The 16,143-nt window shown below is 38.7% G+C and overlaps 1 protein-coding gene across 2 annotated transcripts; it reads left to right on the top strand.

Annotated features, from left to right (window-relative positions):
• The first annotated feature begins 1,515 nt into the window (after positions 1 to 1,515).
• LOC145478190 (protein DD3-3-like) lies at positions 1,516 to 14,547 on the top strand. Of its 2 annotated transcripts, none has more exons than XM_081456132.1 (10): positions 1,516 to 1,623; positions 4,934 to 5,089; positions 5,294 to 5,380; positions 6,844 to 7,171; positions 9,015 to 9,233; positions 9,865 to 10,291; positions 11,555 to 11,611; positions 12,209 to 12,492; positions 12,887 to 12,928; positions 14,115 to 14,547. In XM_081456132.1, the coding sequence occupies exons 2-10, from the start codon at positions 4,937 to 4,939 to the stop codon at positions 14,444 to 14,446; spliced, it is 1,929 nt and encodes a 642-aa protein (XP_081312258.1). In that variant the 5' UTR covers positions 1,516 to 1,623; positions 4,934 to 4,936; the 3' UTR covers positions 14,447 to 14,547. The 2 variants fall into 2 exon arrangements, with proteins under 2 accessions (XP_081312258.1, XP_081312259.1); XM_081456133.1 differs by lacking the exon at positions 1,516 to 1,623 and adding an exon at positions 1,651 to 4,633.
• The last annotated feature ends 1,596 nt before the right edge of the window (positions 14,548 to 16,143 follow it).

The raw sequence follows: 16,143 nt of genomic DNA, 5'->3' as shown, positions 1-16,143 counted from the left end.
GGGGAAAGAGAGATTTGATAACGATCTAGGTAACAGGCCGATAGCCGATATAGCTAAAAGGTCTTGCTGTGAGGAGATGAAACGAAAAAAAATTTAGTTAATATCTTATATATTCCTTTCGTTTCAATCTAAAAAGATTGAAGTCAAGCTTGTTACCCAGACTAAGGAGTAAAGAAATATAAATAAAACTGATGCTGCAGGTTTCCCAGCATTGCACTGAGCAGATTGAAGGCATGCACGCAAACAGAATACCGTGATTTCACTTTTGATGCATTTCCCAAACACACGACAGCGAGTTCACCCCCATAAAACACTTTCAAGAGTTAATGTTTTCTTTCCCTCGCATTCAAAAATGTGAGTTAAGGTGACTTCAAACAACTCTGTCGTCTGCATTTACAACTTAGAAAAAAACTTTATCACTGACTGACTTTCTTTTCCTACTCCTAGTTAATCTTGAATTTGTTTCTCCGTCCTTTCTTCCCCTAACTCTCAGTGTTGGTGAATTAAACGAGCTTTGATCTGATTTGGACAAGAGTATTCGGGTTAGGCGAAAATATAACGAAGGACTAGTGGAGTTTTCAAAAACTCTGGAACGTGCGATTTTGCTAAAGGAGAACAGCAAGGATTTGCTGAGCTCTGTTACAAAACTTTGAATTTAAAGTCGAAATCGCAATGTTAATTTGTTGGCATTAAATTGTAATTAAAATATATATATATATATACGGGACCAAGCTCTATCGTACCGCCACTCTGAACATTTTTTCAAGCCCTGAAAGGTTTTGTTTCGTTGTGATGTTAATATAGTGTTACTACAACTTTTACTTTTACTTTACATTGTAAGTACAATGCTCTATGGAAGCTTGTGTTCAAGGCGTTTGTGTAAATAGCGGTTGATTAAACTCAACATCAAGAGAACAATAGAAAATTACTATTTTCATGGAAGACAACTGTTTTTTTGTTCAGCTGCTCTGTGTTTGGTGTAAATGATGTCATCGCCTTTGATATAGGAAAGTTTCCGTTTATTACACCCTTGTTAAAAGTTTAATTGGTCTATTTAACTGTTTAAGTCCCGCCCCTCTGTTACACTGTACGTTTCCCCAGCGACAATATTTCAAAGATTTTTATGTTTGATTTCGCGGTCATCTTCTGAGCTTTGGAAAGTTAAGCGGTTGTATAAAGCAACGCCTATATATTTTAAAACATCCGATAACATCGTTTTCTTCTTTATGATCTGCCAAAAGGTAGTGTTTACACGTTTGTGTATCGTTTGTATACACACTACTTTGAAAAGCCGGCAACTGAATAAAGTTACCACTGAAAGATAATGATTAGTGCCAAACAGAAACATGTAACGCTGTTTAACTAACTGCAGATCAGCTAATACAATCTCAGTTGTATCATGGTTGAACAGCTGTAGGTTTCTCAGGACAACGAAATAAAAAGACACTTTTCTTTGTGATGAGAGTGCAAACATGGACTCTAAAAAGCACGTAACACTGTTTAATTTAGCGAAAGGGTCCTGATAAGGGATCTTATAAATAGTAATCCTATTCTGTAGATTTTCATTACATTGCGAAACGGTGCGGCTTGAAGTTGTGAGAACTGGCTGAACGAGCCCAAACCGTAAGTACAAAACGTTAATGTTTCATCGTTGCCTTTTGCCCCTAAAGTTTTATAATAAATTATGTGTTTGAACTATGTTTTTAGGACAAGGGAAAAAATAAGAACAATAATTTATACTACATCGAACTATAGCTTAGAGTACCTTATTGTATCTTAACACGTTCAAAAACAGGTTTTTCATTCGCCCTTTTGGCTTGAAGAATGGTAGCTAGAGGTTTTACCAAGCATTCGCCTAATTTCGAACTTAAAATCAAAAGCGAAAGCGATTGAGCAAAACTTTCATATGGTGCTCTTTATAATTCTGTTAAAGGTTATTCTAACTTAATTTTAAGATGAAACCCTCATGAATACATGTACCATTGACCTAAGTACATTTGTATGATACTCTTTGTTCAAGTTTTAGATGAAACTCAGTTAATGTTTGGCCTTTTAAATGAAAGCTGCTGCCAGAGCAGCCTGAGTGCTTTTACCTGGACTGTCCGTTCTTGAGTATTTTGCAAAACGAAATTTCGAGTTTTCTAAAATTTTTCATCGGCTAAGCTTTTCTCTCGGTTACTGTGGATTAGCGATGTATCTCATAGAGTGAATATCATGTCACTAAAATTTACAATCTTTGGGTTGAATAGCCTACATTTTGCAGGGAATTTTTTGACCAAAACGAGTGCCACTTACTTACCAATTAAACTTTCTGTATTTTCAGTGCCGTATTAAAAAAAAAATCATTATTTTGGATTATTTGATTTTGTGTCTCTTCGACTTCCCTTACAAATTGCAATTCTCTTAAAAGCCGGATAAATCAGTGTAATAATATGTATTGATAAAACCCTAAAAATTTCAGTGTTGACACTTAAACTACTTAACCTTAACAAGGTTCCCTTTTTTCATTGTGTTCAAAAACTTTTTGAAGGAGTTCCCAGTTAAGTAAGCCAAAGGCAATGAAAACGGTCGAATAAACAGTCATTTCAGTGAATTGAAAATTATATTGGAGATCAGTTGAAGGGGGGTTCGTTGAAGCTTCGTAACTCAGATACAACTTTCATGTTCTTAGCTTACCGTAGAACTATATTGAACTATATTGTTTTCTATAATTCAAGCTACGACGATAGAAAAGACAAGTTAAAACACGCCTCTGAATAGAATTCTTCTTTTTTCGAAACACGAAAGAGACAAAGCAGAGATTTTATTTAATCATCAAAGATTTGTTTGATCAAGGACTATGAATAACCACTGTTTTAAGCAGTAAACACAGCTTGTGGTTTTTCATAACTTAACAAACTGGTTCAGAGCTGATGTTTGCGAAATTTGTCTTCGTTATCATTGCGACATGCCCGCGAAATGTCGTGTCCGACAACCGGATTATTATAGCATCGAGGTGGAAGTTCAGTATCCAATATTCAGTATTCTGCCGTTTAATCCCTCAATTGCCGGGATATCGCACTAAACTAGAAATTAATTGAATTCCGACCTAAAGCAGTATATCCGCCCGTGTAAAACAAATTTCGTATATCAAGGTCAAACTGAAACTAAAAGAAGATTAAGTAGATGCAAACTGACCACTAAATAAACCAGACGAAACAAAACTAGCAAGTTTGCATTTGGTTGTGAAGGTGGGGTAGCTTGCCTTTCTGATGAGAGAAAGAAAAATTATCAAAGATAGGTGATAGGAATTTCGTCAGTGACAAGAGTTTTTCACGATCCATCAAAAATCTTCTTCCCTTGTTAAATATCAAACGAAACGACCTTCTGTCGATTTCTCGTACAGTAATTTGCTCCATCAATGCTTCGACAAGCTACAATACTATGACATTGCTATCCGGTCCCAACTACTAGGTTTGGTCACGTTCGCCAAAATTGATAAACACGTACGCTTTTGAATACCCCTTTCAAAATCGATACCTTTAATTTAACCACTATAGAGTAAGTGTAGTTAACGTAAATGTAGAGCTTATGCGACATTAAAGTTTGTTCATTGGACGGTAAAAAATAACGATGTGTTACAGCACTTATTGGGCGTGGCCACACAGCAAATCAACGAATAGTATTTTTGAGCGCTCTGATTGGCTAATTAGTCTAGTTTAATTCGGAATATCTTGTATTGCATTTGGCTAGGAATTACGTGCGAACTTTTTTCCTTTCGACATTTGTATTTCTCAACTATACTGAGGCAAGGACTTTTCACTGCTTAGATAAAATAAACCTTCCTTTTTGGGCAATCTTTTCACGCAGTTTTCATCGTCAACGAGAATAAATAGGGAGCTTAAGCAACGACGACGGCGACGCCGAGGACGAGGCCTAGTCAAAAATAAATTTATATTTTACTAGCGAAAATCACAAATGTCTAGATCTGCCGAGTACGCCAAGGGTTCTAAAAACGTGCTCAGGCTAAATATGCAATGACAGCGTTCAATTCCAAATGGAAATACGAAAACTTAGCCGTCGTCGTTTGCGTTCCTCAGACCACGCAGTCATTTCACGTTGTTGTTTTGCAGAGGACGGCAAAGAAATGTACAAAGATTTAGAACGCACGTGCACAGCTATTGTTTTTCTCATTAAACCTTTTGTTTGGTGACGTTTTTGTTGCTGTTGTCGTCGTGGTTTGCTTGAGCTCCCTAATATGCTAATGTGACGCCGACGAGTTTGATCCTTTGTTTGAGATCTCTCATGGGACATCGAGAATACAAGGAACATGCAAAAATGTTCACTGACGTTGATTTTCTTAGTTATTCCGTTTCCGTGTGACAGTAAAGAAATCGGATATTTACCTAAGTGCTCACTGCCGTTCTTTGGTGAGAATTCCGGCAGCATTCTATATCACACTTCGTTGAAAAAACGTCTACTTCTAGTATCACACAAAGAACTATAAAAATTTCATTCTGCGCAACTGAGAGCACATCCCAGGGCGCAACTGACAGCATTGCATTCCAGAGCTGCAACAGTTCTGCGGAACCAGCCCGCCAGTTTGAACTCGCAAGCTGAGCTTACTGTCCTGTTGAGGAGAAAGAAAGACCAGGTAATAACACTTTAAACGAGCGCTCATGCATTGCAAAACATTTAGGCTGATTTGACACGTGTACTAGAAACTCTTGCTCAGAGAAAACTTAATTAATTATAATAATGTTAAAAATATAGTTTCTTTAAACTTCAACAGAGAAAACTTTATTTTGACTTGAAGCTTGAGAGAGGCAAGGGTGGTTAAGAAAGATTGCTCAAGTCCCAGCTTCATCTAGAATAGTATCTACAAATGAGCAAATCAAAAAGTTGAGTTGTATTTATGAATTAGTTAATTGTTTGTTCTTTTGTGCTGAAACAGGACATGAGGGCCATTTTCGTTTGGGGCTGCCTCCTGGCTGTACTTATCGAACCTTGCATGTCGGACATGTACATGCATTTTCCACCAGGATCCAACAATCGTTTGAATGGCAACCAAGATAACGTCAGGAACGCAAACAGATTGTTTGATTCCCAGGTAACTCTCATTTCAATTAATGGCACCATGATTCTGCAGTAGACACACCACACCCGATCACAACAAGAAGGGGATAAAATTTGTTTTGTTATCAACTGGCGTTTGTTAAGTTTTAGTTTGCTATTTAGTGCTTGTTGGGTACAGTAGCAATTTGATTATAGTACAAAAGTTCTTATAAATCACTCCTTACTCGTTTTAATTTAGAATAACGGCAAAGCTGGATACAATGTTGGAGACAAATTGGACTCTAACCCTGGAGACAATATTCAAGAATTCAGACAGCTACCATTGGTAAATAACCTGTAGAACGTCAAATGATGTTAATGAAATAGCATGGGGTCGGTATTGGGGAAATACTGGTCGAGTTATTTATTTTATTTAATTTTTTTCATTTTTGGACCTCGCCTGCGGCTCGGCCATAACTGCAAAAAAAAAGAAGGACAAAAAATATGAACGAGACCAATATTCCCCTTACGGACCGAACAACCTAGCTCAATAAAGCATTTATTACTATAAGGCTCCTTTAAAATTCTGCTGATAGATTAATATGCATTATTCTCGGTAAGCATTTTGCATTTTTCAGGTCAATTACGTGACAGTTTAACTAAAATGTTCCTCTAGACATAGAGGAAAATATATTTCTACTCAAGAAGAAACTGTCTTCTTTTGTACAATGTGTTGGGAAAGTAATTTGCCGAAACTATTTCTGAGCTGTCGAGCCGTTCAGGGGACCAATTAGAATTGTTCTTTTTGTTTTGCTATAGAGTGTGTTCACGTGACGTCATCAAATTCTCAAATCTAAAACTAAAGAGCCCCTAAAGTTTAAATCCTCATCAGGCATAAGAGGTACTAAGTAAATTTATATCTCTTTACAACTTTCCAGCTCAATAGCGTCCTTCGTTTGGAAACCAGCGCATTTTGAATTTCGGAGTTATGGCGGTGCCTGACATGAAGCTAAGATCGCGTTTGTCGAAAATATATCACGTGATTTTTAGTCATTTTAGGAGTTAAAGTATTAGGAAAAGTGCATTGTGTAAATGTTTTTTGGCTCGGTTCAGATAATCAGTTGTATAGATAGCCAAAGTAAGTTCCAGATGTTTACGCTATTTTCCGGCCGCCATATTGGAGGAGTAAGGAGGTCCTCCAACATGGCGGCTCCATACTAGGCTCTATAATTTTGCGCGAAACATTTCAACAAATATCTCAACTTTGGGACAACGCACACACCTTAAACCTGAAGAACTGTCTTCTTTATTTATCGTCTATGATATCACAATTTCTTGACTTTATCCACTGAATGGTTTTGGATTTTATTTTTTATTGCGTGACAATGCACACACTCTATATAATAAGTCGTACCTGTTGAAATTTGAGACATGTTTCTTTGTTTCACTTGTTTGTTGGTTCATTGATTTGTTCATTCACTCAGTCAGTCAGTTCGCTCAGTCATTACGTTTGAGTGATGTTCATTCATCCGTAAGTGAGTGAGTGAGTCAGACAGACAATCAGCCGTCCGTCAGTCAGTCAGTCAGTTAGTCAGTCATTCAGTTAAACATTCAGTCAGTCAGTCAGTCAGTCAGTGAGTCAGGCAGGCAGCCAGGCAGGTAGGCAGTCAGTCAGTCAGTCAAAACGTCAGTCAGGAAGGTAGTTGTTCAGTATGTCAGCCTGTCTTCTGTTTGTCTGCCTGTCACTCATTGACTTTTTGTTTATAAATTTCTGTCGATTGATTGATTGATTGATTGATTGATTATCAGGAATTCTACATGGGTGGTTGCGACCCTAAGGTCAAAACCGAAGTGGAAATCATGTGGACAAATCAACACGGGACCGGCCCCAAGACTGATGACAGAGTAGAAACACAAGTTATCTTACAGTACATGTGTCAGGCGTATCCCGAGGGCGAGATGGCTACCAGTGATGTGAACAGAGAGTTTAAGTATCATACCATTCGTAACGGTCAATCACTGACTACCCAGGGCTTTTCAAACGGAGCAAGAGAAAATTCCTACATTAGAAAAGACCGAGGACTCCACGAGCCAGCTAATTTCTATCAGGCGTATTTCCGCAGAGAAAGAAACAAAGGTGAGGGTACTATGAAGGGAATCGAATATAGGGCTGTTTATAGGAAAACATTGCTGCTTTTCAGTGCCACGCAATTCAAAATAGATCAAAATAAAAATCAAAACCGGTCGATAGATAAAGTCCAGAATCTGGGAAATGAAAGAAGGTAAATATGCAAAGACTCTCGCCAAAATTCTGGTGACAGCAATTTTTCTTATGCGAGATATGCGGAGAAATTTTTTACCCAAATTTATAGAGATTTGTATGGAGACGCCATGCTGGTGCCCATCCGTATGGGCACCAACATGGCGGCCGGAAACCAGCAGAAACATCTGTCACTGAGTTTTGCTACAAAAGCGTGAATTTATCCCTCGAGGAACTCTAAAACATTAAAATAATACTTAAAATAATACTAGGCCGTCATGTAAATACCGCGTCACGTAAAAGCTTAGAAATTCAAGCGTAATGTATCACAAAACCAAGAACCCGTTCGGGGCGAAAATTTGTATGAGTATTAGTTCTCAGCTGCTCCTATACATCATTTAAGTAAAATCTCAGAAAGATCAACAGTTTTGTAGTTCGAATTTTGGTGACGTCATGCAATTAAGGAAATATAACAAGTCTCCTTTTTTCAAAATTTTGCCTTAAGGTGGCTCGATTATCAATCCAACAGAAAATCAAACGTTACTGGTGTGCTAAGGAAAGACGAAAGTTTCACATGGGGTACGTTTCACCAGGATCTGAGTTACCCTAGCAACGAAATGATGCCATAGCCCATTTTACATAAGACCGAATAACTTGTCATCAGGGATAATTTGGGAAGTACGACGTCGGGATCTCGTACTTGACATAGTTGTCATAACGATGGCAAAATTTTAAAAAAATCTATAAAAGCGTTTTCAAGAAAATTGCGAGTGAAGTTTCAAGGTGTCAAAATACAACAAAAACGGAGTTGTTTTAAATGTTATTGCAAACTATGCCCACAAGACTTGACTAAATGGTATTCTGATATTAAATGAATCTTATAACTTTCAGAAACATTGGCTTGAATATCAACTGGTGTGGGGTGTTATTTTGCTTTTATCGAAAATTGCCCCTAAAATGATTAAATTGGACGGGAATTGAAAAAAACCTTGATGAATTCTTTTTAGACTTGGCCCTCAAAGAGTTAATCCATATTTAACGTTATCCCGTAGTTCCAAACTAATTGAAACATTAGAAGATCGCTAATTTTCAGCATCAACTCAGGAAAATGTTACACTGATTTTCACCCATGTTGCTTGTTGTCTTCATTATAATTTTCTTTTGTCTCGAATCACCATGCTATTGTACATTTCTGTATATCACGAATTCATACAACGCGCATTTGCTTTCCGGCAATTTTCCCGAAGCAGGCATGCTAAAATATCCCGAGCTAGCACTAAATTTTAAATTTATGAGTTTATAACTCAAAAATGAGTCCATGCACCAGTGACCCCCATTTTAAAATTTAACTTTTTTTCAAGTTTAAAAAAGATATGGTTGTGTCAGAACCATATAAAATTTTTTTAAAATTTAAGACGGCTCTGAGTCTGCTACCACGTTTGTTTTTAAGACTTTTTGAAAAATGAAATAATGGGGATCAACTGGCTCATTTTTGAGTTATAGACACTCGAGGCCAAAATTAATGGTGTCCTGAACTGGTTATATGTTTAACAGGCTATGGTAACTTGTAGCGGTCAAGAAAATGATCGCGTCTTGTTCTCCTATAACTGGAAATTTGTTTGATTTCATTATTGTAACGTTTACTGGAAAAGGTGTTAGTTCGGATTCAAGAAAGTAGCCAACTAAACCCCGAATCTAACGCGTTTTGCTCATGCGACAGGTTTGTTTACTGCTAACCAACAACTCAAAGGTGATTTGCCTATTTACACGCGACAAAACGCTGCAGGAACAAGGAGGGGCTTGGAAGTCCCCGAGGAACGCGATTACTATCCCTACTGGGGCCCCACCCCGTGGAAGGACATTGCTATCATGGTCAGCGATAAAAAGACCGAGGCGTTGATGAAGAAATACGTCAACAGTCCTCATTATGGGCACAAATGTGAGTTTTTTGAGCTTTTTGCCATGTCATTACCATTTGTTGTTATCATTAACCCAGTTTTGAACGGACCTAGTGCATTTCGTTTCAAAACCGTTGGATGACTATTGAAGTCATCTCAATGAAGGTGAATATACAGCTGTTTAGAGAAAGTGGTCCTACGAAAGCATAAAAGCGTAGGTGATGACCTTTTGCCAGTTTCAAGCGAAGAACCTTTGAAATAAAGATCGTTAAATCCAGGCAAAGCTATAGAAATGGTCATCTGCCCTATCATTATTCATTTTACTACTAAGCGCGCGCGCTACAGCAAATTCGCAGAAAAAAAAAGCTTGGCCCATACCCAGCAGTCTTTACCTTACGCATGGTCATTATCCCGTATGCATTGAAAATGCTGTTTCCAGCAGCCAGTCAGAAAACATGTCTTTAGCGAAGTCGTATTCGGAATGGTCCACTTTCAGTACCGACGCTTACCATCGTTGTACCATTTATCCTGCTTTCTGATTGGTTCATTACACAATTTAACGCAGTCGGGATTGACTTTGACAGATGACGTCGATATTAGTTTCAGCTAGAATAACAGCGATAAAGCAAACAACGTTTTTAATTTTTGCCTCGAATTTAATTCGTTTCTTAGACCTGTGTATCATGCCAACCAAGCTAGCTGGTAACGCAGATTGTCCACTAAACAACGCAAATATTCGCGCCGAGGAATGTGTTGCTAAATACATCACCGCCGAGTCGTGTAAGGCTGCTAATGGGACCTGGACAAAATTCATTACTAACTACCTGGAGAAAACTGGTGGTGTCTTGAGCACGTGCCACAACGTAGGAGAAATGAAGATAGCAAGAGGTATACCATATGACGCAGAGAAGATCTCACAAGGATCTGGTAAGGAGCCGCCACAGTATGTTCTTCTTCACAAAAAACCAGATGTGATCTACGCCCCATCCACAGTCGTTAACCACAACGGAATGAACATGGAGGGAAAGTTTTCGTCGTACAAGTGGAAGGTTCCATGTTTCCCAACCAACACCACTCAGCGTTGCGTGTTACGACTGAGGTGAGAATGATAAGTATTAAAGACGATTTCCAGTCCGTATTGCGCACTCTCGAGAATTTGTTTGCGTTTTTTGTTTTGTTTCATGTAAGACACCACCAAATGTAAACATTTCGCAGCTACTTACATGAGGTAAATTCAAAGTTTCAAAACAACAGCCATTATAATGCGAAGTGTCGAAGCTTTATGATTCGTTCTTTCTCATATCACTTGATGAAACAACTTCGCAGCTGTAAACATCAGTGAAGTTGTTAGCAAAAGAATTTGAAAGGCCTCAAAGATAAGGTATGTGGTTCGTAAGGAATAACATCGATTCGCATTCCATCGAGTGAAATTTATAACGTTTATAAACATTACGGTGCTGAGACTGCGCAGTACGGACTGGAAATCATCTTTAAGTCGGTTACTCGTTTAATTTGTCATCCTCATCAAAATTTGAATTCTTCTCACACGCCACCATAGAGTACAGATCTTTTTATTTTAGTTCTGTAAAGTTTGCTTCATATAAAAACAATACACGTGAACTAGTCGGGAATCCCTAAAAAGCTCAGCCTTGATAAAACCACCGAAACTCGGCTCCTTCATACCGGCCCAATTCCCTATGAAAGGACCATTACCATTTTCTGGGACATTTTACCTTGAGTAGTTTTGTCACCGTACGGGAGACTTACTGTCATCTTAAAGGGGTTAGGTCACGCTATTTTAGGTAATTTTGTCAAATTGGCAGAGCAAAAGTCTTTCATTTGCAAAATCACGGCCACATAACAACTGAGAATGACTTTCCAGCTGTGTAAATGGCATTTTGATATAAACTGATATAAATTTGATAAAAGGTGGGCGGACATTTTTCAAATTTATTCAGATGCAGTGCATTTTAATCCTCTCCAGTTTTGTCCATCCATGTCCCTTCTTGGCTTTCCTGTGTTTTGTTTGAGATCTTCTATAGTTTTGAGCCGTTTTTGTGATAGTTTAGTTGAGTCTATGACCATTTGATCATTGCTGAAATTACCTAAAATTGCGTGACCTAGCCCCTTTAATTTTCGTCGGCTCGGCATCCTTTTCTGATGAAGTAAGGCAAGCAATAGTGCGGCCCCCAAGCGTCCAGGGAATATTCTAGAATCTAGCATGGCCCGTGGGTCTAAATTTCACCATATAGGGAGGACAAAAAAATAATCAGATTGGGTTTCAGTAGGCCAATTAAAAAGCGTATATTGTTCTGGATATTTGTGTCTTGCTAGACTTAATATAGTTACATCTTTATTGTAGATACAACATCACCACTGATGACGTTCCGCGAGAATTTAACGCCAGCAACAATAATGAGTAAGTGACACGCTCTATTCAGTAAAATGCGTGAGGTTGAAAAAAAGAATATTAAAGTTACAAGTTTGCCATAGCTGAAGTTTTTCGAAATCAGTTCTACTCGATTTAACTACTTTTCCGAGTAAACTGGCCACCAAAACTATCCCGCTTACTAGATCTAACGGGAACTATTCGTGAAAGCATTTGCCCAATTACATACGTTACCTCTTACAACTTCTACAGGGTCTGTAATATCTAGAATGGAAGTCTCCAGAACTGGACACTTAGGCTCCGCCCTTGCATTAGATTTGTCAAGGATTGAACATTGGCACTTTTCTGTTTATCTTGTTCTGTGTAGAGAAAGAGAAGGATGTAATACTTAGAACGGAAGTTACTAAAACATGATATCGAGGCGCCTTCACCGAAGGAGAGATGCATGCTGGGGAGGATGGAGCACGAAGGAACAAAAGGCGAACTGTTTGCTTTAATACGCGGTCCTTGTATTGAGAGCTACAGTTTCGGACTGTTATGAATTCGAAAGTTTGAGTGCATTGCAGGGTCCATCGCTCTCCATCTTTTACTTCGCTTAAAAACCTATTGCTATCTTTATTTTCGCAGAGTTACGAATGACCCGAAAACCAAAGCAGTTGATGGTACAACAGATCTACAACTCGCCTTGAACACAGCACAGCTCGGTCGCACATTCCAGGACAGAAGTCACGTGATCCTTCTCAAACCACGAAGTACTCTGCCTCCAAAATTCCAGCATTCCAACATATACTACATCGGAGGAATGGGAAAGAGAGGAAACATTGTGCAGGCTTATCCAGCCATGGAGTATCGCTTCACTCCTGAACGCATTTCAGTTACAACAGATGATGTGGTGTGCTTTGCCTGGTCTGGTGAGAAAATAATATACTAGTCTGCGGGCGAATATTCGGAGTTTTTTTAGGCATGCAAACGAGGCTAAAGGGTCAACTCGAAGTAGAATTAACCCCTGTGACTTGTTCTTATTTCAAAACGCTAACAACTGCAATGACAACTCTTACTGATCAACACAAAAGCTTTTTGAGCATCCTCCCTCCACCATGGATAGTTGAAAATTGAACGATCCCCTCCTTCAGGCCCCCACTCTCACAACGTCCCCCCGTGGAGCTCTATAAGGATCTAAAATATGCTTGTTTCTCTCTATTTCACTTTAGCACCATTTCCAAGATCGTAAGGGCGGACAATTCTTTAACTGGAGACCAGCTGATTGATCAAACGCTTACAGTTTTAATGTGATTTTCGTTTTAGGTTCCAACAACAATCAGAACAACGACGGAGAAGGAACAGCACGTAAGAATATTTGAATACCTTATTATAGGAAACTAACGCTTCATGAAATTAACGCGAATTTCAAAAATTAGCGTTAATTTAAACGCGTTAATTTCCGCGACGTTAATTACCATTATTTTACGCCCCAAATCTGTGACACATTCCAGACATTCTTGACACAGCCAAACAATAAATTTTATTCGCGCACTTTACATTTCACATCAATCTTTCACATTAGTAAATCTTCTACTGTACTTCAACTGAATCTTGTTTGTGTTCGCTGTCAGCTTTACAGTGTTAAAATAAATTGGTTCCTGTTCTCAACAAATTCTGTTCTTTTTTTTTTTGGTGTAGCAGACGCATTAATTTCCCTCATTTTGAAATTTTGCCCCCTCTCTCGCGTTAATTTCCTTTATTGGGAAGCAAATTTACCTTCAGTTCGCGTTAATTTAAGCCGCGTTAATTTCAAATACGTTAGTTAACACGAGCGTTAATTTCCTATAATAAGGTACTTTGTTTTTACTCTTATTCACATAATATTCAGGCCCGATTAAACCGGAACAACGGTTAAGGGATATTCATCAACTGTCTCCTCTCACTGACCATAATCCGCCAAGCAAGCTGTGGATACCCGGGCTGATATCAAAATTATCTTACTTGAAAAGTATTTGAGAAATAACAGTCAAACATTGTCAGATTATTGACTCACAGTATCTATGGCAGCCATCTTTCAAAGGCATGTTTTACAGAAGTTTGGTGTTAATTTTTTTTTTGTTTGTTTTATTGATATTCTAGTATCTGTAAAGAGTTAGTCCAAAATATCTACATTTCTATCAGTTCTTCTATTTTTCAAACCAACTTTTGAGGTTTTGTAGTATGTTTGAAATCCAAGATGGCGGACCTGTTGCAATATCTGACGTTATTTTTGTGTCACATGACGTCATGGTGGACACCTGATTGCCACTGAGATGCTGAATAGTTTTGGATTCTTTACACGCAATTTAAGTTTGATCCCTGTTGCATTTTACATTGGAAGATGCATCCCCAAGAAAGAAAGAAAAATTAGCTCACTTTGAACCAAATTTTTCTTTGACCGTCGCTCTCATTTTGTAAATGGTGGAAACGTTCGGTACCCTCAGTAAAAAGGAGAAGTGAAAACAAATGTATGATAACACACGGCTTTAAATTGACTTCGCTTTAATTTCAGGTACGGATCGCACCAACGTGTGTTGGGTAAAGGAAGGATGCAGCTCCCTCAAACCAGCAGCTTGCTCCAGCTTCCCTCTCGAAGTGGTTGACCATGTTGATAAATTCGATACTGAAGATTTGAACCTTCACCTAAACAAAGGATGTTACACAGATAAGAAGAAACCACTTCAGAATCAATTGAACAACGCCCCAGCCTCCTGCAATCCGCCATGCTTCCGCATCACGAAGCCTGGGGAGTACTGTTACATGAGCACGCGTAATAACAACTTCTCCAACCGACGTCACATGGGACAGATCACTGTTACCGAAGCTTCCAAGGGTGCCAAGTGATCGTACTTTGTATGTTAGGAGTTAAATTTTCTCGCCGTTGCTTGTGTGTGTTGTATAAGCTGTAGCAGTGTGGTTTCTACTATTAAAGAAAGGGGACACGACCTTGATCTGTTGTACTTTTTATCTACACTTGAGTTGCAGGGCTGAAATAAGAAAACTTACAGTTCACTGAGATTGAACTTTCGCGCACTGTGAGCCCGCAAGTTTAAAAAGCTGTCCAATAACCCAAACACTTTCAAGCGACTTTCTGAAGCGTGCCACAAAGTTCTTAAAGCTAAAGTTTAGAGAACAAAAAAACCTAAACAGGATCTTTGTGGGAGATCCAGATCAAGACTAGTAGACGAACCCAAACATGACCATTGATGGGCATTGTTCGGAGCTTAAGCACTCTCGATAAACTAAGATAATCCACTTGAAGTGATAGGACTCTCTGTGTGGGCAGCCGGGTTCTAGAATCACAAGACTAACGTGGTGACTTCAAAAAATAAACAACATAGTGACCACGAACTAAAAAACACTCAATTCTATAAAAATTACTGAGCTTTAAAATACGTTTTTCCTTTTAGAAAAACTGATTTTCGTGTTTGTCCCCTCTTCCCCTGGCTCAAACATTGCAGAGAAGCGCTAAAACTGACCAAAAGATGATAGCCCGTTTGCAAGATCTCCCATTTTATATACTCATCTAGCTGACGAAGAACTAATCTACTAATGAAATTTTTTGGTGGGGGGGCTTTTCTTCTCGGCTCGGCCCCTTTCACAGCTCTTTGGTCTCTGACAGTTTGCAAAATATCACGTTAAGTTGGAACGTTTTCAGTTCTTGTTTCTCCCGCGAAATAGACTGATGACACAGTTCAATAGAGGCATCGACTTTAAAACATCCCGGAATATCTGTTGAAATACATCAAATCTCCACAAACATTCCTGATACAGGATCACACAGTGAAGAAATTAGCTTTCAATGACAACGAAACGAAACATCAGTAAGGGACTCTGCGATAATTACCTGGAGGGGGGGGGGGTGGAAAATTAGAGGGGGGCATAGGAGAAAATGACAACAAGAGAGGGGGGGTTGGATGTAAAATTTAATGCATACAGGGGGCATTACTTTTTCATTCCTTTTTGCAAACTGGAAAAGTAGTGGAAGAATAATTAGAGTGCAAATATAAATACTAACATTGGAATAAAACTGACATTTATCAACTCTAAGGTGTTCTGATCTATGAGCTGTTGTTTTCCTATCTGAAGAAAGGTCTTTGCAAGAGGTATGTTCCCAGTACAACGTGGACGAGACTTCATGTAAAAGTTATGTACAGCACCTTGGGATCCTCGATGCAAAAGCCAAAAAAAGAGTAAGAGAAAGGAACACTCTTCCGCTTATTTCTTGGCCAATTGAAAAAGATGTAAAAGCGCTTACCAACAAGTAGCTGAAAATGTATTGATCGATCGAGTTCTCACCCACGCACGCGGGAACCTTAGTGTCAGAGATCCTGGAGAAGACGAGGAATCTCCCAATTCATGAGAAGACGACACAAGCTCAGAGTCCAGTGATTCTGATGACTCTTCAAATGACTCTTCGACATACGTCGAAGAGTCATTTGAAGTGATGTTTGTACCGGAGGAAGAACTCCATCAAGTAAACTAAATATGAGGGAATCAATGAGAGGAGACTTTTTTAAAGGGGCGGGGGTTAGCCTTAA

The sequence above is a fragment of the Orbicella franksi genome, chromosome 2, assembly GCF_964199315.1.
Source record: "Orbicella franksi chromosome 2, jaOrbFran1.1, whole genome shotgun sequence".
Taxonomy (NCBI): domain Eukaryota; kingdom Metazoa; phylum Cnidaria; class Anthozoa; order Scleractinia; family Merulinidae; genus Orbicella; species Orbicella franksi.
The sequence above is the reverse complement of the archived record's forward strand: the minus strand, read 5'-3'. Positions and strand labels throughout refer to the sequence as shown.

Excerpts from the sequence above, each read along its gene's own strand:
- LOC145478190 (XM_081456132.1), top strand. The coding sequence starts at position 4,937 with ATGAGGGCCATTTTCGTTTGGGGCTGCCTCCTGGCTGTACTTATCGAA. Across the intron at positions 9,234-9,864 it reads TCCTCATTATGGGCACAAAT|ACCTGTGTATCATGCCAACC; the intron begins GTGAGTTTTTTG and ends TTCGTTTCTTAG. Across the intron at positions 11,612-12,208 it reads AACGCCAGCAACAATAATGA|AGTTACGAATGACCCGAAAA; the intron begins GTAAGTGACACG and ends TTATTTTCGCAG.